At 34.8% G+C, this 23,345-nt stretch overlaps 2 protein-coding genes across 8 annotated transcripts in view; one reads left to right on the top strand and one right to left on the bottom strand.

The window, feature by feature from the left end:
* The window catches only part of znf1014 (zinc finger protein 1014), a 560,414-nt gene that overhangs the window by 401,288 nt on the left and 135,781 nt on the right, over positions 1 to 23,345 (top strand). The gene's annotated exons all lie outside the window — the stretch shown is intronic.
* mylk4a (myosin light chain kinase family, member 4a) overlaps positions 18,625 to 23,345 on the bottom strand; it is a 32,921-nt gene continuing 28,200 nt past the window's right edge. For all 6 annotated transcript variants that reach the window (XR_012389787.1, XR_012389788.1, XM_021466614.3 and 3 more), the window contains exons 10-14: positions 23,166 to 23,294; positions 22,570 to 22,722; positions 21,005 to 21,083; positions 20,834 to 20,888; positions 18,625 to 20,015 (exon numbers count right to left, since the gene is read on the bottom strand). Coding sequence is in view for 4 of the 6 variants with exons in the window: in XM_021466614.3 (XP_021322289.1) it covers positions 20,835 to 20,888; positions 21,005 to 21,083; positions 22,570 to 22,722; positions 23,166 to 23,294 (415 nt within the window). In the remaining 2 variants the exon portion in view is untranslated. The remainder of the gene's footprint in view (positions 20,016 to 20,833; positions 20,889 to 21,004; positions 21,084 to 22,569; positions 22,723 to 23,165; positions 23,295 to 23,345) is intronic.

Genomic DNA, 23,345 nt, shown 5'->3' with positions numbered 1-23,345 from the left:
AGTCTGTTGGACAGGTGTACCTAATAAAGTGGCCCGTGAGTGTACAACACCAACCCAGACAATATAGCACTGCACACTATTAAAAATGTTTGTAAAGTCACTTTTTGCAACTTTTCAAGATTAAAAGATACTGAAAGAAAGATCAAGATCTCATAATGCAATTCAAAAGCAGAAATGAACAATAAAAAAACTTAAATTACTTAATGTGGAAAATTGCCATTTTTTGGGGAGGGGGGGGGGTTAATAGTGCAGGCTTTCAAAATTACTGAATTACTTTTTTTTTTTTTTTTTTTTGCTGTTTCACAAAAATATAAGCTCCAGCATGTATTTCCAATGATCCTGTGATGCTAAATTATTACCCAATATGTGATTTAATCATAACACTAAAAGTCTCACATATCAACGCCAGAGGCTTTATATAGAAAGCAATGAAAGAAACGAATAGAAAAATATGAAAATGCATCAAAAAGTGGGCTCTGACCAAGCGAGAATGTGTTGGACTGCGAGGATTGGCCGTCACATTAGTCATAATGCTGGTGTCCAGTGTAAGCAGCCCACAATTTCAGTCTTGAGACGTTTCAGTGCCGCGAACGCCAGCAGAGACACGCCAAAGAAAGTAATCGAGAGAGTTCATAAGGTGGATCCCGGAGCTTCACGCATCAGATGTCTGAACGCTCCCGAAATAGCTGGTCAGAGGACAAAAAACACTGACAAAAATGTTTGTGTTTGGAGGAGAACGCCAAGTCAAATGTAGAGCGGAGAGGGAATATGTACAACCTCACATTCCAGTTTCCTTCTGTTAGTGAACTACTATATAGACTTTACACTGCTTTTCTTGCAGGAGTTTTTGTCTTGTTTTTAGTCCAAAAATCTAAAAAGTCCTAAAGGGCCGTTCCCACGTGCCTGTCAGCAACATGCCTCAATTGCCCCCCTCGGCTGCCTCAGGAAGCAGATCTCAGGTAATGTTTGTGTGAAATACTACAGTAAGAACTTTACCATTCAATATCTGATGCATTTTTGCAGAGTTGCAACGAGTTCACGCACACACAGCGCAGACACACACACACACATAGCACAGACACGTAGCGCAGACACAGACACACATACATATTGTAGACACACACACACGCATAGCACAGACATGTAGCGCAGACACAGACACACATACATATTGTAGACACACACACACACACATAGCGCAAACACAGACACACATACATATCGTAGACACGCACACACACACATAGCACAGACACGTAGCGCAGACACAGACACACATACATATTGTAGACACACACACACGCATAGCACAGACACGTAGCGCAGACACAGACACACATACATATTGTAGACACGCACACACACACATAGCGCAGACACAGACACACATTCATATCGTAGACACGCACACACACACATAGCACAGACACGTAGCGCAGACACAGACACACATACATATCGTAGACACGCACACACACACATAGCGCAGACACAGACACACATTCATATCGTATACACGCACACACACACATAGCGCAGACACAGACACACATTCATATCGTAGACACAGACACACATACATAGCGCAGACATGCAGACACACACACAGACACACAGAGAGACACGAGGCTGTGCTGATGAAGTGAATCTGAAGTGAATGGCTGTACTTCATTACACACGTGCTCTGTTTTAAAACATGTTAAACTTGTAAAACTCATCTTGATCACGTCTGATGATGATTGATGATCCTAGCGAACTGAGCAGACCTTTTATTCCTGGTGGCTTTGCGCTCGTCCTGTCTTGTCGATATGAGTATATGCATTACTATGGAGACATGTAAATGCGTGCAGCTGTCAATCAATATTGGTGGGCGGGGGGACGCACTCCTACTTAAAGTTGCAGTCGATCTGAAAACCGCTCCAATTGGTCCACCGTTATTATGTTGTTCAATTTAAAAAAAAGGACTGGGTGTGTTAATTTCACCCCAATATAAGAGTATATACACTATACTTACACATGTCTGTCCAAACAGCTTGAAAAGTAGATTTTTCACCACAGGTGCCCTTTAAACCAAGAGGCATTTTCCGAACAGAGTATTGTATTGTTTTCAGAAATAATGACTCATAATCATAGACTGTGAAAGATATGGATGTAGTATTTGTGACATCACCCATAGGTTTCAGAAGAAAGCAAAAGAAGCTACTAGTGGACCGCTGGGTAGGAGTAGCCAGTAATAAGGTCAACTGACTGTGTAAAGCCACATAAAACAACCCAAAAATATGATGAATATCCCGAGTTCAGCAGCTAATCAGCCGGAATCAGCTGAGGTGAAGTGACGGTGACCAGCGAGACCTAGCTGCCACTCAAGTGGCCACACCCTTAATTATGCAAACTTAATATAAACTAAACGGATGAGTAATGATAAAATTCAGCCCCTCACAGTTGTCATGAAGGCTAATATTAGCTATATTAACCAAAATAGTTCTTTGTACACTGCACTGGGCTTCCAGCTAACTCTATCAAGCCTCTTCATCTGCTCCAGAATGCAGCAGCACGAGTGGTTTTCAATGAACCTAAAAGAGCACATGTCACTCCGCTGCTCATCCGTTTGCACTGGCTGCCAGTTGCTGCTCGCATCAAATTCAAAGCTCTGATGTTTGCCTACAAAGTCACTTCTGGCTTTGCTCCTTCTTATCTGCTCTCACTTCTGCAGATGTATGTGCCCTCCAGAAACTTGCGTTCTGTGAATGAACGTCGCCTCGTGGTTCCATCCCAAAGAGGGAAGAAATCACTTTCGCGAACTCTCGCATTCAATCTGCCCAGTTGGTGGAATGAACTCCCTAACTGCATCAGAACAGCAGAGTCACTCGCTGTCTTCAAGAAACGACTAAAAACTCAACTATTTAGTCTCCACTACACTTCCTAATCTGCAATTGCCTCTCTGAATATCACACTAACTGTACCCAAAAAAAATAAATAAATAAATAAAATAAAATAAAAAATACTAATACTACTAATGCTTCCCTTCTTAGACTTTACAGACCTAAAACTTGCCTACAGCACTTCTTCATTGTTGCTCTTAGTTGTGTAAATTGCTTCCTTGTCCTCATTTGTAAGTCGCTTTGGATAAAAGCATCTGCTAAATGACTAAATGTAAATGTAAATGTGAATGCAAAAAAAAGCAAAATAATCTTATCACAAATCGAAAAACAAGATTATTTTGCTTACCCCATTGGCAGATTTTTTAGCTTGATTTAAGGAGAAACTCTCTTCATTTTGGCACATTATTTCTTAAAACAAGACAATATGTTTTGCTTATCTAGAAAATGCTTCTTGATTTAAGAATTTGTAGATATTTGGACTAGAAACAAGACAAAAACTCTAAGAAAGAAAAGCATTTTTTGCATTGTAGCAGACTGTAAACATGTTTTTTCTGCTGTAAAGTCGGCCATTTTGACAGCGGGCTTAATAGAAATCTGCTCTATGATGGAGCAGGACTAGCGGAATTTCCATGACTGCAGTTTTAGTTGCTCCTGTAGTTGCTTCACGAGGGAGAGCGGGAGGTTGCAGCTTGGTCAGAATGAATTGAGATACCCCTTAAAGCAAAATAATCTAGTGAAGTATGCAGTATGTGAAATAGTATTATTTCAAAGGGAAAACTAAATTATTTTGCTTGTTTTATGGAAAAACTCACTTCATTTTGACTCATTATTTCTGAAAACACGACCATATTTTGTGCTTGTCCAGAAATTGCTTCTTGATTTAAGAATTTTCAGATATTCGGACTAAAAGCAAGACCAAAACTTAGTGAGAAAAGTGTTTTCACAGTGTAGTGCTCTAGAATGAAAAGAATTGTTTAGTTAATAATAAAATACTAAAGAAACAAAATCAGAAATAAAGTATTAAAACTAGTGCTGGACAAAGATTAATCCTTCACTCAAAATAAAAGTTTGTTTTGACATAATATAAAGCAGAGATGTTCAAACCAGGGCCCGCGAGCCAAAGCTGCCCCATGGTAATCTTTGATTTGGCCATCTCAGCTGATAAGAGCATGATGGTTGGCATTGGGGAGAACTTCTTTAACAGAGATCATCATTTTAAATTTAACGTAATGTTTTTGTCTGCTTTATAGCAAACTGAAATTAAGCATTTCAATTAAATGCTGTAAAAGAACCAGATAGTTAATAATGTAAGTACTGTCTCTCGATGAATAGAGGACAATGCACACTGCAAGCAAATCGATGCAAAAGCTTGACTTGTGTTGCTATTTGGCATTGAACTCCATTCTGTAATAAATGGAATTGTTTTTGTTTTTACTTTAATAAGTTAATTATAAATATTATGTATGTTTTCTAGTTTGTTTTCTATTAGAAAATTAAATGAGGAAATTACCCATGGCAAATGTGATGTAAAGTTGGCTATACTTACCTTCGGCCCACAACCCCTTAATCAAGTCTGGTTTTTGACCCGTCAGAGGAAAAGGTTTGGACATCCCTGATATGAAGTAAGAAAAGCATTAAATAACCAGCAGAGACATGAACAAACAAAATAAAAAACGATTATAGATGAACAAGGCACCGCTGACAGTCTTAATTAACCACAGATACTGACGAGTGATGCAAAACTGAAAACAGAGATATTCAAATCCAGAATATTTCCAAAATGCCTCTCTCTACTGAAGCGGACAGAGTGAAGATCAGCAGTAAAGCAGCACCACCCGCTGGGAAAACACATGAAGACCAAACACACACAGAGAACACACTCGCTGTACACTTTAATAAAAGAGCAGCACTGATTAAATCCAGAGTCGAAATGAGTTTTTCCTTAAAAAAAAAAAAAAAAAATATATATATATATATATATATATATATATATATATATATATATATATATATATATATATATATATATATATATATATATATATATTTAAACTAAAAAATAAGACAAAAACTCCAAGTAAGACATTTATAGTGTTGTTTGTTTGTTTTTTCTGCTCTCCAACATCACATTATTGAAGGGATGGGAAACTGTAGTTGAGGATTCGTCATTAAAGCTCAAAATAACTGAGAATTATAATAAAATAATCGAATTAAAATCACAAACTCGTTTAAGCAAAGCTGAGACACCTTCTCAAAGAACCCTGGTGTTGTTCGCAGTTAATCTCCTCCTGAAGGCCAGGGGGCGCTCCTGCCAAAACTCACAAACCTGCGCAAACACACATGAAGAAACGCGGGAAATCTGTTTCCTCCTAATTTCCACAGAAGATTTCGCGGGGTTCTTCATTTGTGTTTACTATTCATGAGGTGAGTTTGGAGTTAAAACATGTGATTATATGTTGTTTACTGCAAAATTAGTTTCTGAATAAGGTCTATCGACTAAAGAGTTATTGACAATAGATCATCAAGTAATCGTTAGCATCCCTAAAGAAAGTAGATTAAAGGATAGTTTACCGTATAAAAGGAGAGTTCATCCAAAACTGAAAATTCTGTCACGCCTTTTACTTGTTCCAAACTTCTAAACTTGTGTTTTATTTATTTATTTATTTATTTATTTATTTATTTATTTATTTATTTATTTTTCTGATGTTGAACAATAATATCCAATAACTTGTAGGGTGATGTCCTTGGGTGTTGAACACTTGAACAGTAAATGCTGAATCAAGATTGTTCTTTTTGTTTATTTTCTTTTCATTTATATTGTCAAACAGCTAAACATATGTTTAGCCTAGGCTGGTTGGCTGGTTTTAGCTGGTCGAACAGGCTGGTTTTAGAGGGGTTTTGGCCATTTCCAGGCTGGTTTCCAGCCATTTCCAGCCTGGTCTTAGCTGGTTAGGCTGGGAGATGACCAGCTAAAACCTGCTTGACCAGCCTAGCCAAGCTGGGAGTCCAGCCAAAACCAGCTATATCCAGCTTAAACCAGGCTGGTCAAGCTGGTTTAAGCTGGATTTGGCTGGTCATTTTCCAGCCTGACCAGCTAAGACCAGGCTGGAAATGGCTGGAAACCAGCCTGGAAATGGCCAAAACCTCTCTAAAACCAGCCTGGTCAACCGGCTAAAACCAGCCAACCAACCTAGGCTGGTTTAAGCTGGATTTTTCAGCAGGGATTTCACAAAATGTGTTAAATCAGCTGCACAAAACGATTGGCGTGCTGAAAATCCTATAAAATTAATAGATATAAAGATTTTACATTTATCATGATAATTATCGAAATCAACCAATATGAAAAACATTATCGTGATCATTTATTGTGCCATATCGCCCGGCTCCACACACACACACACACACACACACACACACACACACAAATCCCCTCAGAGAGTCTGAGCTCTGGGTCAGAGAGGGAGAGAGATCCTAAAAGATGGCTGATAAATTATCTTTGGTCATTTGTGGACGCGTTCCAGAATATTCCCTGAAGCATGAACTGTGTGAATTATGTTGTGGATGTGCTCCTCGCTCTCGCTGTGAACGTAGACTTCACGCTTCTCTCCTGTGTGTGTTTCTGAGCGTCATTATTGGCTGATGTTTGACCTGATCCACACACTCCTGTCCGCATCATGTCTAATGTGTGGATCAGGACACACACGCGCACACACTACACTGCAACGATATTGGTGCATCTCCTATTTTGCATATATGTATCCAAATAACTTTTTAAATAATTAAAAATGGCAGCACGGTGGCTCAGTGGTCAGCACTGTATCCTTACAGTAAGAATATCTCAGGTTTGAGTCCCGGCTGGGTCAATTGGTGTTTCTGTGTGGAGTTTGCATGTTCTCCCTGTGTTGGCGTGGGTTTCCTCCGGGTGCTCCGGTTTCCCCCACAGTCCAAACACATGCGCTATAGGGGAACTAACGGACTAAAATTGCCCATAGTGTATGAGTGTGTGTGTTAATGTGTATGTATGAGTGTTTCCCAGTACTGGGTTGCAGCTGGAAGGCCATCCGCTGCGTAAAACATAAGCTGGATAAGTTGGCGGTTCATTCCGCTGTGGCAACCCCTGATTAATAGAGACTTAGCTGAAGGAAAATAAATGAATAATTAAAGAGAGGAGAAGTGCTTTATTCTTCATTAATATAATAAGAAAGATCAACAGTAAAGCACCGCTGCTGCATTTTATATTAAGTTTAAGAGTTTTAACATGTATTTTCCTCATGTTATGGGATCTGCTGCTTAATTGATCTGTCTTTACTCAGGTAAGATGTTAAAACTATTCACTCAGTGTGGAATGAATTGATCATTGGGAGCACTGTCGGCTGTTTTGAAAGTCTCGTGTTTCCCTGTTAAGCAGAGTTTAAATCATCAGTCCTGTTATTTGTCACATACCCGTGTCCACTTCATTTCAGATGATTGGTCAGAAAGCAAGAGCGACTTTCTTCTGCTTCGTTTCTACATCTGATATTGACTGTTCTCCGGATTTTAATAGCGCTCGTGTTGTTTTTGAGAGGCTCATTCGGTGACCATTTGTCCTGAAGAATGTGAAATATCCAACACTGGAAAGATGTTATTGTTAAGTACACATTAATGTCTTAGAACTAAAATTAAATTTGTCATTTGAAGTACCGTGTCTGCTAATTATGAAACGAATAAATCATTAAATACAATACAATATATATATATATATATATATAAATATATATATATATATATATGAGCAATTCCATGAAAATGTCAACCTTGCCATGAAAAGAAAAATGTTTTCACCAAAATAGCGAAACCGTTCCTACATTTTTTGCGCAGGCAAGTGTTTTACAGTACTTTAAAAATACTTAAAAATGTGTCTGTCAATGTTTTCAAACTAATATATTTGATTTACCAAAGTCAAACAAATGGCAATTTCACATCCGTCACATCCATAACGAAAAAGTGTCACATCCATAACAAAGATTTTCCCTAAAAAATGCAAAAATGTCAAAATAAAATAAAATAAATCCGTTTTGTTCTATAAAGAGCCAACTCTTATCCTTTTGTTGAGAATTATTTATTTTAGGTTGTGCAGTTTAATTCACAGAATTTTTTACGAAATATGTTGTATACTGTAAACCCGCAGACTTTTTTTGTCACATCCATAACACTTGTTTATTTTCCTCATTTAAAGTATAAAAATGTTCTCAGATTGAATTTTTTTGATCCCATAACTCTGTGGTTAGTTCTTTTGGAAAATATAAACAGATGATTCAATATAATGTTAAAATATACTTTCTCTGCAAATTTATGTTTTGAATTTTTACTGCAAATGTCACATCCATAACGCTGGAATCAGCCATATATATATATATATATATATATATATATATATATATATATATATATAGTCTGTAAATATATATAAAAGAAAACTAAACGGTTGATGTTTTGAAGTTGCAATTAAAACAATAAAAATGTATACTATTTCATACTAATAGTTACCCAATACTAAAAACATGTTAACATTTTAAATTAGGTTTACAGGGATGTATTTGTGAAATCAATTTTGATTAGACGTAAGGATGTCACTGTATGAATTTATAAAACTCACATGAAAAAAATACAACAGTCATTTATAGCAACTATTAGTGTTTTTGAATCATAGCAAAGTTGCTATGGTAACACAACAACTATAGTAATCGATGATCTGCTGAGGTGATTCTACAGTTGCTATGGTAACACAACAACTATAGTAATCGATGATCTGCTGAGGTGATTCTACAGTTGCTATGGTAACACAACAACTATAGTAATCGATGATCTGCTGAGGTGATTCAACATTTGCTATGGTAACACAACAACTATAGTAATCAAGGATCTGTTGTGTTGATTCTACAGTTGCTATGGTAACAACTACTATAGTAATTGATCTGTTGTGGTGATTCTATAGTTGCTATGGTAACATGACAGCTATAGTAATTGATCTGATGTGGTGATTCTACAGTTGCTATGGTAACACGACATCTATAGTAACTAATCTGTATTTGTGATTCTACAGTTGCTATGGTGACACAACTACAGTAATTGATCTGTTGTGGTGATTCTGCTGTTGTTATGGTAACACAACTAGAGTAATATAAACAAATGAGCCAGTCCTGTAGTTTTCTACAGCTATAGGGTATATTATACTGCAATCCACCGCAGTTTACTGCAGTAAATCTAAAGTATGCAGTACTACAAAAAGAATTTGGGTTCAAAACCTCTCTAGTGTTTACTATACATTACTGTGGTATTTTTCCGGTGGGAATAGATTGTTTATAAACTGACAGGTTTTTAAAATGGGAAGGTTAATGTGAGAACAATAAGTAGAACAGTGGCAATAGTCGCATCTGCTGTAGTGGAAATATCAATCTATCAAGATATTTTGAGGTCCAGTTATTTATACTGCACTTCTGTGTGAAATATGACCTGAATCTGTCTGACACACACACACACACACTTCACCAAACACTGATTCTGCCAACTCTGATGGAAACACACATGAGGATTTAGTTCAGTTTTAATAAAATTATGATTTTTCTTTACTGAGATTCCTAAAATAACCATATCTAAAATTATAAATATAAATATAAAGTTGTGATGTTTTAAATATTAATGTGTGGAGGTAAAAATGGTCACACTTTACAATAATGTTCCACTAATCAATGCACTGTGTCAACGTGAACTGTCTTCCCATGTGTTTTAGTTATTATTTAAGAGCTTTCTGTGCTTGGTTACTTTTTAATTGCATTCACACAGACGCACGCTTTAACAAAAAATAAACATCACAGTTGGAATATATTTAAAAATATATTAATACAGTTATTTAATAAATGTTTCACTATTGTACTGTTTTATCATATTTTTTGCACGAATAAATTAATTGAAAAGTAATAAAAAGTATTATTATTATTATATAATATTATATATATTATTAATACAAATACTTTTAGTTGGTTTCAGTAATCATTTGATAACAGAATTAAATACTTTGGTTGGCCAGTAGAGGGTCCCACAGTGCCACACTACATGAGTAACACAATATTATAATATTAAATTATAATATATAAAATATTATATATATATATATATATATATATATATATATATATATATATATATATATATATATATATATATATATATATATATATATATATATATATAATATTATTTCCGTATCACTGTAGTTTAGGATATGATTATTAGAATAATTTTTTCCCCCCAGGAGTACATTAAGCACATTTGAATCCAATGTGTGTTTGTTTGTTTGTTTGTTTGTTTGTTTGTTTGTTTGTTTGTTTGTTTGTTTGTTTGTTTGTTTGTTTGTTCTTCAGTGTCTGGTACAGTATTTTAAATGACTCTTATAAAACGTGACTTATAAAATTGTAAATTACAAACACACACACTCTTATACATACATGCAGTGAACACTAAATACACAGTATACACAGTATAAACAGTATACACACACTCAGTATGCATCTCACATTTCTTTTTACAAACACACAAATACAACACACTGTACACATACGCACATTCTCTCTGACACACACTTGTGCGCACACACACACACACACACACACACAAAATGTTGCAATTTAGAAAAGATTTTAGAAAAGAATGACTAAAAACATTGGTGCAGTGGGTAGCGCTTTTGCCTCACAGCAGGAAGGTCGCTGATTCGAGTCTTGGCTGGGTCAGTTGGCGTTTCTGTGTGGAGTTTGCATGTTCTCCCTGTGTTTCCTAGAGGGGAATTGATCAACTAAATTGGCCGTAGTCTATGAGTGTGTGTGTATGGGTGTTTCCCAGTCTTGGGTTGCAGCTGAAAGGGCATCGGCTGTGTAAAACATATGCTGGATAAGTTGTGGGTTCATTCAGCTGTGGTGAACCCAAATTAATAAAGAGACTAAGCTGAAGGTAAATGAATGAACAACAGCAGTGAATGAAAACACCTTAAAGAAAAAAGCCTTTAGTTATGACAGCGTGACCCTGTGCATAATTTAATCTATAATAATACATTTAATCATAGCACTAACAGTAGTTACATCATGTATAATTCATTCATTCATTTTCTTGTCGGCTTAGTCCCTTTATTACCCCGGGGTCGCCACAGCGGAATGAACCGCCAACTTATCCAGCAAGTTTTTACGCAGCGGATGCCCTTCCAGCTGCAACCCATCTCTGGGAAAATTATGTATAATAATAATACTAATAATAATACAATTACTGTTAATAATAATAATAGAGAGGATAAAATAACAAATCAACAAATGTAAAATAAGTCAAATATTTATCAGGAATATTGTGAATGCCTGATGAAATGATGATGATCAGCTCAGTTCAGTGTGTGGTATTGCTGGATTTACTCTAGACTCGAGCTGAACGTCTCGTCTGTTTAGTCCTGCAGTGTTTCAGAGCCTTATTTGGCCCGTCATGAGTCCAGTTCAGTTCCCACAGATTCATCTGTCAGTCTGTCTGGACACCACAGCGGATAAAAATACACACACACACACACACATACACACACACACACACACACAGAGAGATGTGTTTGCACAGGGTCTTTGGTGTGTGTGTGTGTGTGTGTCTGTGTGTCTGTGTGTCTGTGTGTTTGTGTGTGTGTGTGTGTGTGTGTGTGTGTGTGTGTGTGTGTGTGTGTGTCTGTGTGTCTGTGTGTTTGTGTGTGTGTGTGTGTGTGTGTGTGTGTGTGTGTGTGTGGGCCATAGTTGCTCTCATAGAGTCAGACTGAAGCTTCCTGCTTCCCCATGAGGATGACAGAAGCCCACACACACATCAACACACCGCTCACGCACACAAACATTCAAGACACCCTCATCGATGCACCACTTTTACTCTCACACACACACACACACACACAAACAAAAACATCAATGCACCAGTTTTACACACTCACACTCACACACACACGCATCAACATACCACTCACAACCACAAACAAAAACATCAATGCACCAGTTTTACACATTCACACTCACACACACACACACACACACACGCATCAACATACCACTCACACACACAAACAAAAACATAAATGCACCAGTTTTACACACTCACACTCACACACACACACACACACACACGCATCAACATACCACTCACACACACAAACAAAAACATAAATGCACCAGTTTTACACACTCACACACACACACACACACACACACACACTCATCAACACATGATTGTACAAGCTCAATCACGGGGCTTAAAACTGTCTTTTAACTGCAAATATTAACCCAACATTGGGTCAAACATGGACAAAAGGAGTGTCATTTAAATAGAACACATATAATTAACCCAACACTGAGTTCATCAATGCTTGACCCAACATCAGCCTAAAACAACCCAGCAGTTTTTAAAGTGTAGACGCGAGAGGCCAGCGAATTAAACATAAAAGCACACACACACACACACACACACACACACACACATCAGCTGGAGTGAAGCGTTATAAGAAATCATGAAAGCCACAAGTAACACAATGACCACAGACGTGTTCTTTATGTGCATCATATTTCACATCCCATGCCAAAATCCAGCGATGTGCAGCATTAAAGACAAGCCTGAACACACAGCAACACACCTCCAGGGTATAAAATAAAGCTGACACTGAGCGGGGGAAATTATGAACAAATAAATCACGCGTACAGTAAATCAGCAGGCTGGAGCGACACATAAACGTCTCCTTCAGACTGAGCGTCCATCTGAAAGAATAGGCCGTAAAGCTTCAGCCTTCCTGTTGTTTTCCCTGTCTGAGCAATAGTTGGAAGAGTCCAGAGCAATGAAAATACAGCACAACAGCTCCAGATAATGAGACCCACACAGTCAATAATCATTCTCCTACTCAGAGTCTGTGTCTTGTTTTCAGACCAAATATCTACAAACTCTGAAATCAAGAAGTATAGACAATCACAAAATATTGCTTTGTTTCTGAAATAAAGAAATAAAGTCAGTTTTACCTTAAAACAAGCTGAATAATCTGATTGAATTGAGTAAAAAACAGATTATTGATCAGATATAATGTGTGTTGATAATATTTATAACAGTAACACAAAAGACGTAATAGTAAATAAAATTATCAGACGAAAAAAATGTTATAAAATAGACGTAATTTGTTTAAAATTATCAGACACAAAAGACATTATTAAATAGACATTGCTTATCTAAAATTATCAGACATAAAAGAGGTTATAATAAATAGACGTTATTATAATATGATCAAATGCAAAAGATGTTATAAAATAGTTGTTACTTGTCTAAAATGATCAGACACAAACATTATAAAGTAGATTTTACTTATCCAAAATTATTAGACAAACATTATAAAATAGTAATTACTTGTTCAAAAATATCAGACATAAAGACATTATAAAATAGGCATTACTTGTCTAAAATTATCAGACACAAACATTATAAAATAGACGTTACTCGTCTAAATTATCAGACACAAACATTATAAAATAGACGTTACTTGTCTAAAATTGTCAGACACAAACATTATAAAATAGACGTTACTTGTCTAAAATTATCAGACACAAACATTATAAAATAGACGTTACTTGTCTAAAATTATCAGACACAAACATTATAAAATAGACGTTACTCGTCTAAATTATCAGACAAAAACATTATAAAATAGACGTTACTTGTCTAAAATTATAAAAACACAAACAATGTTATAAAATACTAGCCTTAAATTATCAGACACAAACATTTTAAAATAGATGTTACTTGTCTAAAATTATCAGACGCAAACATTATAAAATAGACGTTACTTGATTAAATTATTAGACACAAAAATTATAAAATAGACGCTAATGGTCTAAAATGATCAGACAATAAACACATTATAAAATGAATGTTGTCTAAAATTATCAGATACAAAATACGTTACAAAATAGTAGTTACTTGTCTAAAGTTATATGACAAACATTAGAAAACAGATGTTACTTGTCTAAAATTATCAGACACAAACATAAAAAAGATGTTACTTGTCAAATGATTAGATAATATAAAATGGACGTTTCTTGTCAAATAAATCATACACAAAAGATTTTATAAAACAGGCGTTACTTGTCACAAATTATCAGACACAAACATTATAAAACAGATGTTACTCATCTAAATTATCAGGAAAAAACATAAAATAGACGTTACTTGTCTAAAATTATCAGACACACAGATCATAAAATAGACAATACTTGTCTAAAATTATCAGACAAACATTAGAAAACAGACGTAACTTGTCTAAAATTATCAGACAAAACATAAAACAGATGTTACTCGTTGAAAATGATCAGACAGTATAAAATGGACGTTACTTGACAATGAAATCAGACACAAAAGATGTCATAAAAACAGGCGTTATTTGTCTAAAATGATCAGACACAAACATTATAAATTAGACGTCACTTGTCTAAAATTATCAGACACAATCATTATAAAATATACATTACTCTTCTAAAATTATCCGATACAAAAGACGTTATAAAATAGTCTTTACTCGTCTCAAATTATTATGCACAAACATTATAAAATAGATGTTATTAGTGTAAAACAATCAGACAAAAACATCATAAAATAGACGTAAAATTATCAGACACCAAAGATTATAACATTTTAAACCTATCAAATATTATAAAATAAATGTTACTTGTCTAAAATAATCAAGCATTATAAAATATAGGTTATTTGTCTAAAATTATCAGACACAAACATTATAAAACAGATACTTGTCCAAAATGATCAAACGCAAAAGACGTTATAAAATAGACATTACTCATCAAAAATGATCAGACACAGACATTATAAAATTGATGTTTATTTAAAATGATCAGACGCAAAAGGAGTTAGATATAAAGTGACAGACAGCTCCAGGATTCTGATCTACACTCACTGTAATAATAAACGTATAATAGATGATGTATGAGCTCCTCCGCTGTTCTGGCTGTTCGCATACAGCACCGAGTGTCACGTGAAATCAATCCGTCTGTTCTGCTGTACATGAATATGGCCTTCGTCTCTCCGACCACCCAATCCTCCAACACTTGCCTTTTTCTCAGTCTGCTCGCTCTGTAACAGCATGTTTCGTGGGAACGCTTCACAGCATAATATCGGCGGAGTGTTGGCGCTCTGGGTGTCGCGGATGCTGTTTTTTTTGGCTGGTTTTGCTGTGGTTATTGGTGGAGTCGGATGGAACACAGGCCTGAGATCTGTGACTCTGCACATCCATCACCAGAGCTGGGTACACTGCGGAAAAAACTATACTTTGAAGAAACATTATAAAAAACACTGTTAGAGCTAAATTTAGAAGTGTTGTTCAATTTGTGTTAAATTCTTTTGGATTTAATTGAATTTAAATTAAATGTATTTATTGTCTTCAAGATTTAAACATTCAAACAAAGTAAAGATGTTGTTTACTCTATAGACTAGGGATGTAACGGTATTGTAAATACCGTCATACCGCAATATTAATTTTTTTCGATATTACCGAAGTCGCATGACTCGGTAAAACTATAGGTCTTCTGAGAAAATTTGCTCAGGCGAATGAAGCGAACGGGAGGTAGCTGAAACTTCATTTCCCATCAGCCCCGGCGTGGCCATAATCCTTTGCGGTCTGTTGTCGCTACAGATCCAGTAATGCGGAAATGGAGTGTGCTGCTAGTAGCGGAGATGAAAAAAAGATGGAAATGATCGAACCTAAAGCGGGTGTTGTCGCCGCGCGCTTGCTGAATAGCGGTGCTGTCGCGCGCGTTCTGATCAGCTGTGTTGTGGCGCGCGTATTGTAAAGCGCCGAGGGGGGGTTGAACGCGCATACTCAAGAGAGGTGTTATCGCGCGCCTACTGAAGGGCTGGACTGGACGGAGGGTGTGTCGCGTCGCGGGGGCACTTTTGATCGTTTTGGAAGGGCATTTTCTATCCAAGACTAAAAAGGGCATGTGCACTGCACAGGTTGAGCCCTATGTGTGCACATGCCTGCAAGTTGGGGAATACGACTTATAACAGTCATGGGGACTGCAGAAACACAGCACACTGTTCAGATTGATGCAGACATTGACTTGTACCGCAAAGAGATCTCTATCTCACTCATGGCTTGTCCTCTCAAGTGGGGGAAAGACAATGGACAACGTTACCCACTGCTGTCAACCTGGGCCAAGTCATATCTCTGTCCCAGAATCCTCAGTCCCAAATGAGAGGGGTTTTTTCTGTTGCAGGGGACATTGTAAATACCCAGAGATACCAGCTTTTACCAGATTATAGTTATATGATAATTTTCCTTTAAACCCATCTCTATCTAAGTGAGTGATTAAATGTTGAATGTGATGAGTTTTCAACACTACTAAATTGAAACTTTATTTTTTTACATGGTTTAATAATTTTTTGTTATTAAAATTGAAGTTCCTGTTTCAAAGCTAACAGATAGATGGCTAATTTGTATGTCATTGACACTTTTGGCACTTTTTTGGAGTATTTTCAAAAGTTTTTTTTTTTTCCTGTAAATGATTCAATAAATACCGTACCGTGACATTCATACCGAGGTATTACCGTACCGTGAAATTCTGATACCGTTACATCCCTACTATAGACTATTACTATTTTATTTTTACTTTAGTACAATGTAGATTTTTAGATTTACCTTTTTTTCCTTAAAAAGAAAATATAGTTATGATTTGGACCCATAAAAAAATACTGTAATTTATTACTGAAAAACAGTGTAGTTTCATTCAAAGTTTACAATTTTATATGGATTTATTGTGGTTAAGATTTAAAATGTTACATTCACACAAAGTAAAAATGTTGTTTACTATATAGACCACTATTTATTTATTATACTATTATTTGTTTGTACTTTGGTACAATGTACACACACTCACTGGCCACTTTATTAGGTACATCTCACTAGTAGCAGGTCAGACCAACTTTTGCCTTCAGAACTGCCTTAATCCCTCATGGCAGAGATTCAACAAGCTACTGGAAATATTCCTCAGAGATTTTGCTCCATATTGTCATGATAGCATCACACAGTTGCTGCAGATTTGTCGGCTGCACATCCATGATGCCAATCTCCCGTTCCACCACATCCCAAAGCTGCTCTATTGGATTGAGCTCTGGTGACTGTGGAGGCCATTTGAGTACAGTGAACTCATCGTCATGTTCACCAGTCTGAGATGATTGAGCTTTATGACATGCTGCGTTATCCTGCTGGAAGTAGCCATCAGAAGATGGAGACACTGTGCTCATAAAGGGATGGACATGGTCAGCAGCAATACTCAGGTAGGCTGTGGCGTTGATGCTCAATTGGTACTAATGGACCCAAAGAAAATCTCCCCCACACCATTACACCACCACCACCAGCCTGAACCGCTGATACAAGGCAGGATGAGCCATGCTTTCATGCTGTTGAGGCCAAATTGTGAGATGAGCATCCGAATGTGTGTACCGTCATTCCTTCAGTGTTTGGTTATTTAGAGTAAACTGAACACCTTTAAGAGGAAACGGTGAGCTGATGCTGACATGAGGAGATTCAGATGAAGACAGGAGCACTAAAAGAGTCTGTGCTGCCCTCTACTGGACACACACTCACTCAAACACACATGCACACTCAAAACACAAACACGCATTAGTACTGGGTTGCAGCTGGAAGGGCATCCGCTGTGTAAAACATATGCTGGAATAGTTGGCGGTTCATTTCGCTGTGGAGACCCCTGATGAATAAAGGGACTGTATAAGCTGAAGGAAAATGAATGAAGTAATTTAACCACATTGTAAAAGTGTTACCACATTTATGTCATTTCTGATAGTTTTATGTATGTTTGCATTATAAAAATGACTATTGTTGATGTAATCTGCAGTCATGCCAATAAAACAATTAGATTTTGAACTCTCTCTCTCCCTCACACACACACAGATGACCGTAGTTCTGCTTCATCATGACTCCAGACTGCTGAAACTCATCTACAAGCTCATCATCACAGATCTTTAGTAAGTCGAGCTTTTATTTGTATTACACTCTTTTACACTGTTGCATCATTTCTGTCTATTTCTACTAATAATAGCCATCAAATCCAGCATCTCTGTCTTTTAGTATATTCGGGCAACCATAGGGCATTACAGTCAGATAAATCATTATAGGATCAAAAATAATGACCTGTTTTCTCCTCATTTAAAAATAAAAAATGTTCAGAAAGCCATGCTTTTACCTCCTCCAGGCAAGAGGTAAAGTGTACTGTACAGCAAGAAGGTCGCTGGTTCGATCCTCGGCTCAGTTAGCGTTTCTGTGAGGAGTTTGCATGTTCTCCCTGTGTTCGCGTGGGTTTCCTCCGGGTGCTCCGGTTTCCCCCACAGTCCAAACACATGCGCTATAGGGGAACTGGGTAGGCTAAATTGTCTGTAGTGTATGAGTGTGTGTGTGAATGTGTGTGTGGATGTTTTCCAGAGATGGGTTGCGGCTGGAAAGGCATCCACTACATAAAAATGTGCTGAATAAGTTGGCGGTTCATTCCGCTGTGGCCACCCCAGATTAATAAAGGGACTAAGCCGACAAGAAAATGAATGAATGAATTATTATCATCATGATGGCTGTAACATTTGAAATCTTAAGTCAGATGTGTGAGTTGTGTTTTTGTGGCAAGAACAACCAAATACAGGAAAATAAATGTAAGACATCTCTTTTATTTTTATATTCTCCTATATATTCTACATTGTTTTCATTTACGACTACATGAAAAAGACATTATTAACATATAAAACACATTCTCTTAAACTAAAAACTTTAACATCAATACAGAAAATCGTCCAATAATCTCCTAAAGTGCATATAATGCAAAGTCATACAATCAAAACAGTGAAAACACAAACAAACATTGGTATATTTGAGATTTAACACCATTGTTTTTAAGTTTTCCATCAAAATCACACCTTGAATCCCTTTACATTCTTGCAGAGACATAAAAACAACATTCATGACAACAGTCGAGTGGATAATCTCTCATATTACTGTGTGATTCACATATAATACTACATATTCGAGGATCAGTTTAATACTGAAGAGGCTTGAAAATCAATAACACAGCACTTTTCCTTAATGTAGGATTCATTAATGTTCTTTAATTTTACTCTGACGTCTTTACTCTCTTCTGTTCCTAAAATGTTGCACAGATGAATTCAAACACAGTTGAGATTGAAGGAGAACACATTAATGCATGTATAAATAATGACATAATCAGAATATAAACATCATCCTGAAGCATTATTGTAGATTGTCTTGAGAAGCAGAGATAAAACGTTGATGTAAACTGCTGAAATTCACAAGATATGAATACGAGAGTTTGCGTAGAGCTGAAATATCTGTATATGGCTTTAATATGATGTTTAAGTGATTATTTGAGCTGATTTATGGTTCAAGTATGTGCATTCGTTTTGTTTTCTCTGAAGTAATGTCTTCATGTCAGATTCCTCATGCTTCGTTCTCTGCAAAATGCTTTTCTTTCTTAGAGCTTTTGTCTTGTTTTTAGTCCAAATATCTAAAAACTCTTAAATCAGGAAGCATTTTCTGGACAAGCACCAAATATTGTGTTGTTTTCAGAAATGATGAGTCAGAATTAGGAGAGTTTTTCTTTAAGACAAGTGAGGTTTCACTAACTATTTTCCAGAGGAGATTATTCCAAACTCACAATAAATAGCCTGCCTAAAACGGCTCCCTCATCTTCCTTCTCCGAATATTATCAAGCAATATCTGTGGGAACTCTTGAAAGAAAAAATAATCTGCCAATCGATAAGTAACTTTGAAATAAGATGATTGTGCTCATTTTTAACAAAAACTCATTATTTCTAAAAACAACACAATATTTTGCTATTATAATATGAAATGCTTATAAATTTAAGATTTAGAAACAAGACAGAAGAATGTAAGAAAAGCATGTTTTGCAATGTAAATAACTGAATAAATATCAACTAACAACACATTAACAAACTGTGAAAATGCAGTTTATGAAATATATCTGTATATAATATAATGTCCAGTAATCCTCAGACTTGGTCCCTCTGAAACAGAAAATAGAGAAAAAAGTGTTTATTATTATTATTATTATTATTAGTAGTAGTAGTAGTAGTAGTAGTAGTAGTAGTATTATTAGTATTATTAATAATAATAATAAGAATTATTATTATATATTATTAGACTTCAAGACAATAAATAAATAAAACTGAAATTATACTGCTAAAGATGTAATGGTATGAATATTTAATATAATAATTAATGACCCACAAGTTGTCACATTTATTAATATTATCATTTTTATGAACTGAAAATGTAAAAAATAATAAACAAATTATCAAGATTATTCTTATCAGTTTATGACATGAAAATGCTAAGAAAATTATCAAATGTTCTGATATTATACAGTTTTTTATATAATGTTAAAAATTTATATTTAATTTTAATATTGTGTTATTAATATTATCACTGCTTTTTTTCATTTATATATATATATACAGAAAACATTCAACAATAAAGCTCACACACACTTAAAATGTGTGTGTGTGTGTGTGAAAATGGCAACTATAGTAACATAATATAATAATGGTAAAAATAGTATAGTAAATAAAAGTACTTGTATCGTCTGTCTTATGTGTATAGTCCAGTATTTTAGAGTATATGTTAGTAATGCATAGTTAGTTTTTTAAATAGCTCTTATATCCAGTGTTGTGTTTGTATTTATGATTAATTTATGTAGCACTGATGTCTTTCGAGACACGACATTTCATTCCTCTAAATGTCCACACATGCAGCAGGATGACAATAAAGCTCGACTTGACCTGACTTGATTATAAAGATTATTACTGATCGACGGTGGACTTACATTAACTCTCTGGTGGAGGCAGACAGGAGTTTCTGCGCGAGCGGCACTTATTTTTCTGTATAACAAAACCAAACAAGCAACTTTTATTTAAAAAAACAAATAAATGTGTTAGCTGAGAGATACTGCATGAACTCTGTGTGATGAGATATAATTTAATGTATAAAGTTTTACCCTTTCATGCAGACGGAAGTGAACCGCTGCGTCTGACAGCCACGGGTGCCTGAGTGCTTCTGTCGCTCCGATTCTCCAACTACACACACACACACACACACACACACACACACACGCACAGAAACAAGACATGGAATACCACTATACTGGACTATACATCACTACATCAGAAAGACATGCAACTTTTTCCATTTGTGTATCATTTCATTAAAAAACAAGCAGAAATTGGTAAAAATAATAATTATGATTATTATTATCATTATTATTATTATTATTATTATTATTATTTATTTGTATTTATTTATTTGTTTGTTTATTTATTTATTTATTTATTGTTTATTATTATATTTATTATATAATAATAATAATAATAATTATTATTATTATTATTATATAATTATTATTTTGTAATATAATAACAAATAAAAAAGAGAAAGAGAACAACACTGTAACTCTAAAGTATACAAATAGTAATTGCCATTTCTATAACAATATTACAAAAATAAACATATTAACTCATTTAAATCTATTTTTAATACAGAATTAATTGTTTGTAAAAAAATTTTAGACAAAATTATTATATAATAAGTAAAATGATTTTATCAATGTTAAAATCATTGTGCATATTTAATAGTAATTGCAATTTATGTAATAATTTTACAAAGAAATTACTAATTTATTTAAAACTATTGTTTATCACAGAAACAATTGTTAATTTAAATACTTGATTTCTAGAATGAAAAATTATTATATAAATAGTAAAATAATTATATAAATGTTGAAATAATTTTATATATTTAATAGTAATTTTGCCATTTATATAATAATATTACAGAACACATTAATTAATTTACAAACATTTTTTTTACTGGAATATTCATAGTTTTTTTACAAGGAAAATGTATTAAAAATGTAATAGTTTTTTACAAAGAAAAAATATATGAATATTAAAATAACAAAAAATGTTCTTATAGAATAATAATAATAAAAATAAAAAATAAAATTTAAGTTGAAGAATTAACACTAAAGCTACAAACAGTCGTAATTGCCTTTTATATAATAATAATACAAAAACATAAACATTTTAATAAATTTTATATAAACATATTATTATAACCTTTTTTATTACACAAATATTTGTTTTGGGAACAAGAAAATTAATACATTATATTATGTAATGCAATATATATTTTATATTATATTATATTATATTATATATATATATATCGTTTTTTTTTTTTTTGCATATATTTTTCTTTGCTTTTGAATGTCAAAACTCTTCTAACGCTCCCTTTTATTGACAACAGTTTTATGTGTTTTTAAATGCATGTAGTACGTGATTGAATTAATATAAAAGGTAATGCTGTTTCACATAAAATACTCACATTTTGTTCATATTTTAGGCTCTGCATTTATCAAACTTGTGCTGACCTTCATAAATATCGACACTATTTATAATAAACAATGTTTTTGCTTTGACTCTTTCTCAACTCTTTCCACACACATCAAGTGCAGAAAAACAAAGCTAAACGTCCCTTTAATGTGTGTTTTATCCTCCTGTTTACCTTTTATCCACCACCAGGAGTTTGGAAATGAAATCTTTGGCTTCTGCTGAGACTTCAGAGAATTCGTCCTCCTCGAAGTTCCACTGACAGGCCAGAATATTGTTCAGCGTCTCGTTATCGTCGTCCCCGAGGAACGGCGACAAACCGCTGAGCCTAGAAAACACACAACACACACACTGAAAAACACACCCATTTACTCTGAAATGACTAGTCAATCTGAGAAATGATCAGGTCAGATTAGATCACGCATTTACTAACATGAACTAACCATGAATAACACATTTATGACAGGATTTATTCATATTTGTTCACATTTTTAAGTGAAAATAAGCTCAGTTCATGTTAACTCACGGTGCATTAACTAATGTTAGTTTTATTAATGCATGAGAAAAGGTTTATTTTTACTATTATATATTTATAACTGATATTTATTAATTAATTTAATAAATAGTAAACAATAAATGCTGGTATTAGTATTGTTCATTGTTTAAAGCTTAAAATAAATTACTTTTTATGCTTTAAAGCTTCTCTGAAGCCAATATAAACATATTTTACTCACTATCCTCCACACACACACACACACACACAAGACTCACAGCATGTACGTGATGACGCCCAAACTCCACATGTCTGTGTTGAAGGACACAAAATCATAGTTGACCACTTCAGGAGAGAGAAACTCCGGCGTGCCGAAATTAACCCGTAACTTCTCTCTGGGCTGATACCTGACAGAGACGATAATAATCCTCAATTACACTTCAGAAACATCATTATTA

Source organism: Danio rerio, chromosome 2, assembly GCF_049306965.1.
Source record: "Danio rerio strain Tuebingen ecotype United States chromosome 2, GRCz12tu, whole genome shotgun sequence".
Taxonomy (NCBI): Eukaryota; Metazoa; Chordata; class Actinopteri; order Cypriniformes; family Danionidae; genus Danio; species Danio rerio.
This window is presented reverse-complemented; position numbering and strand designations above follow the sequence as displayed.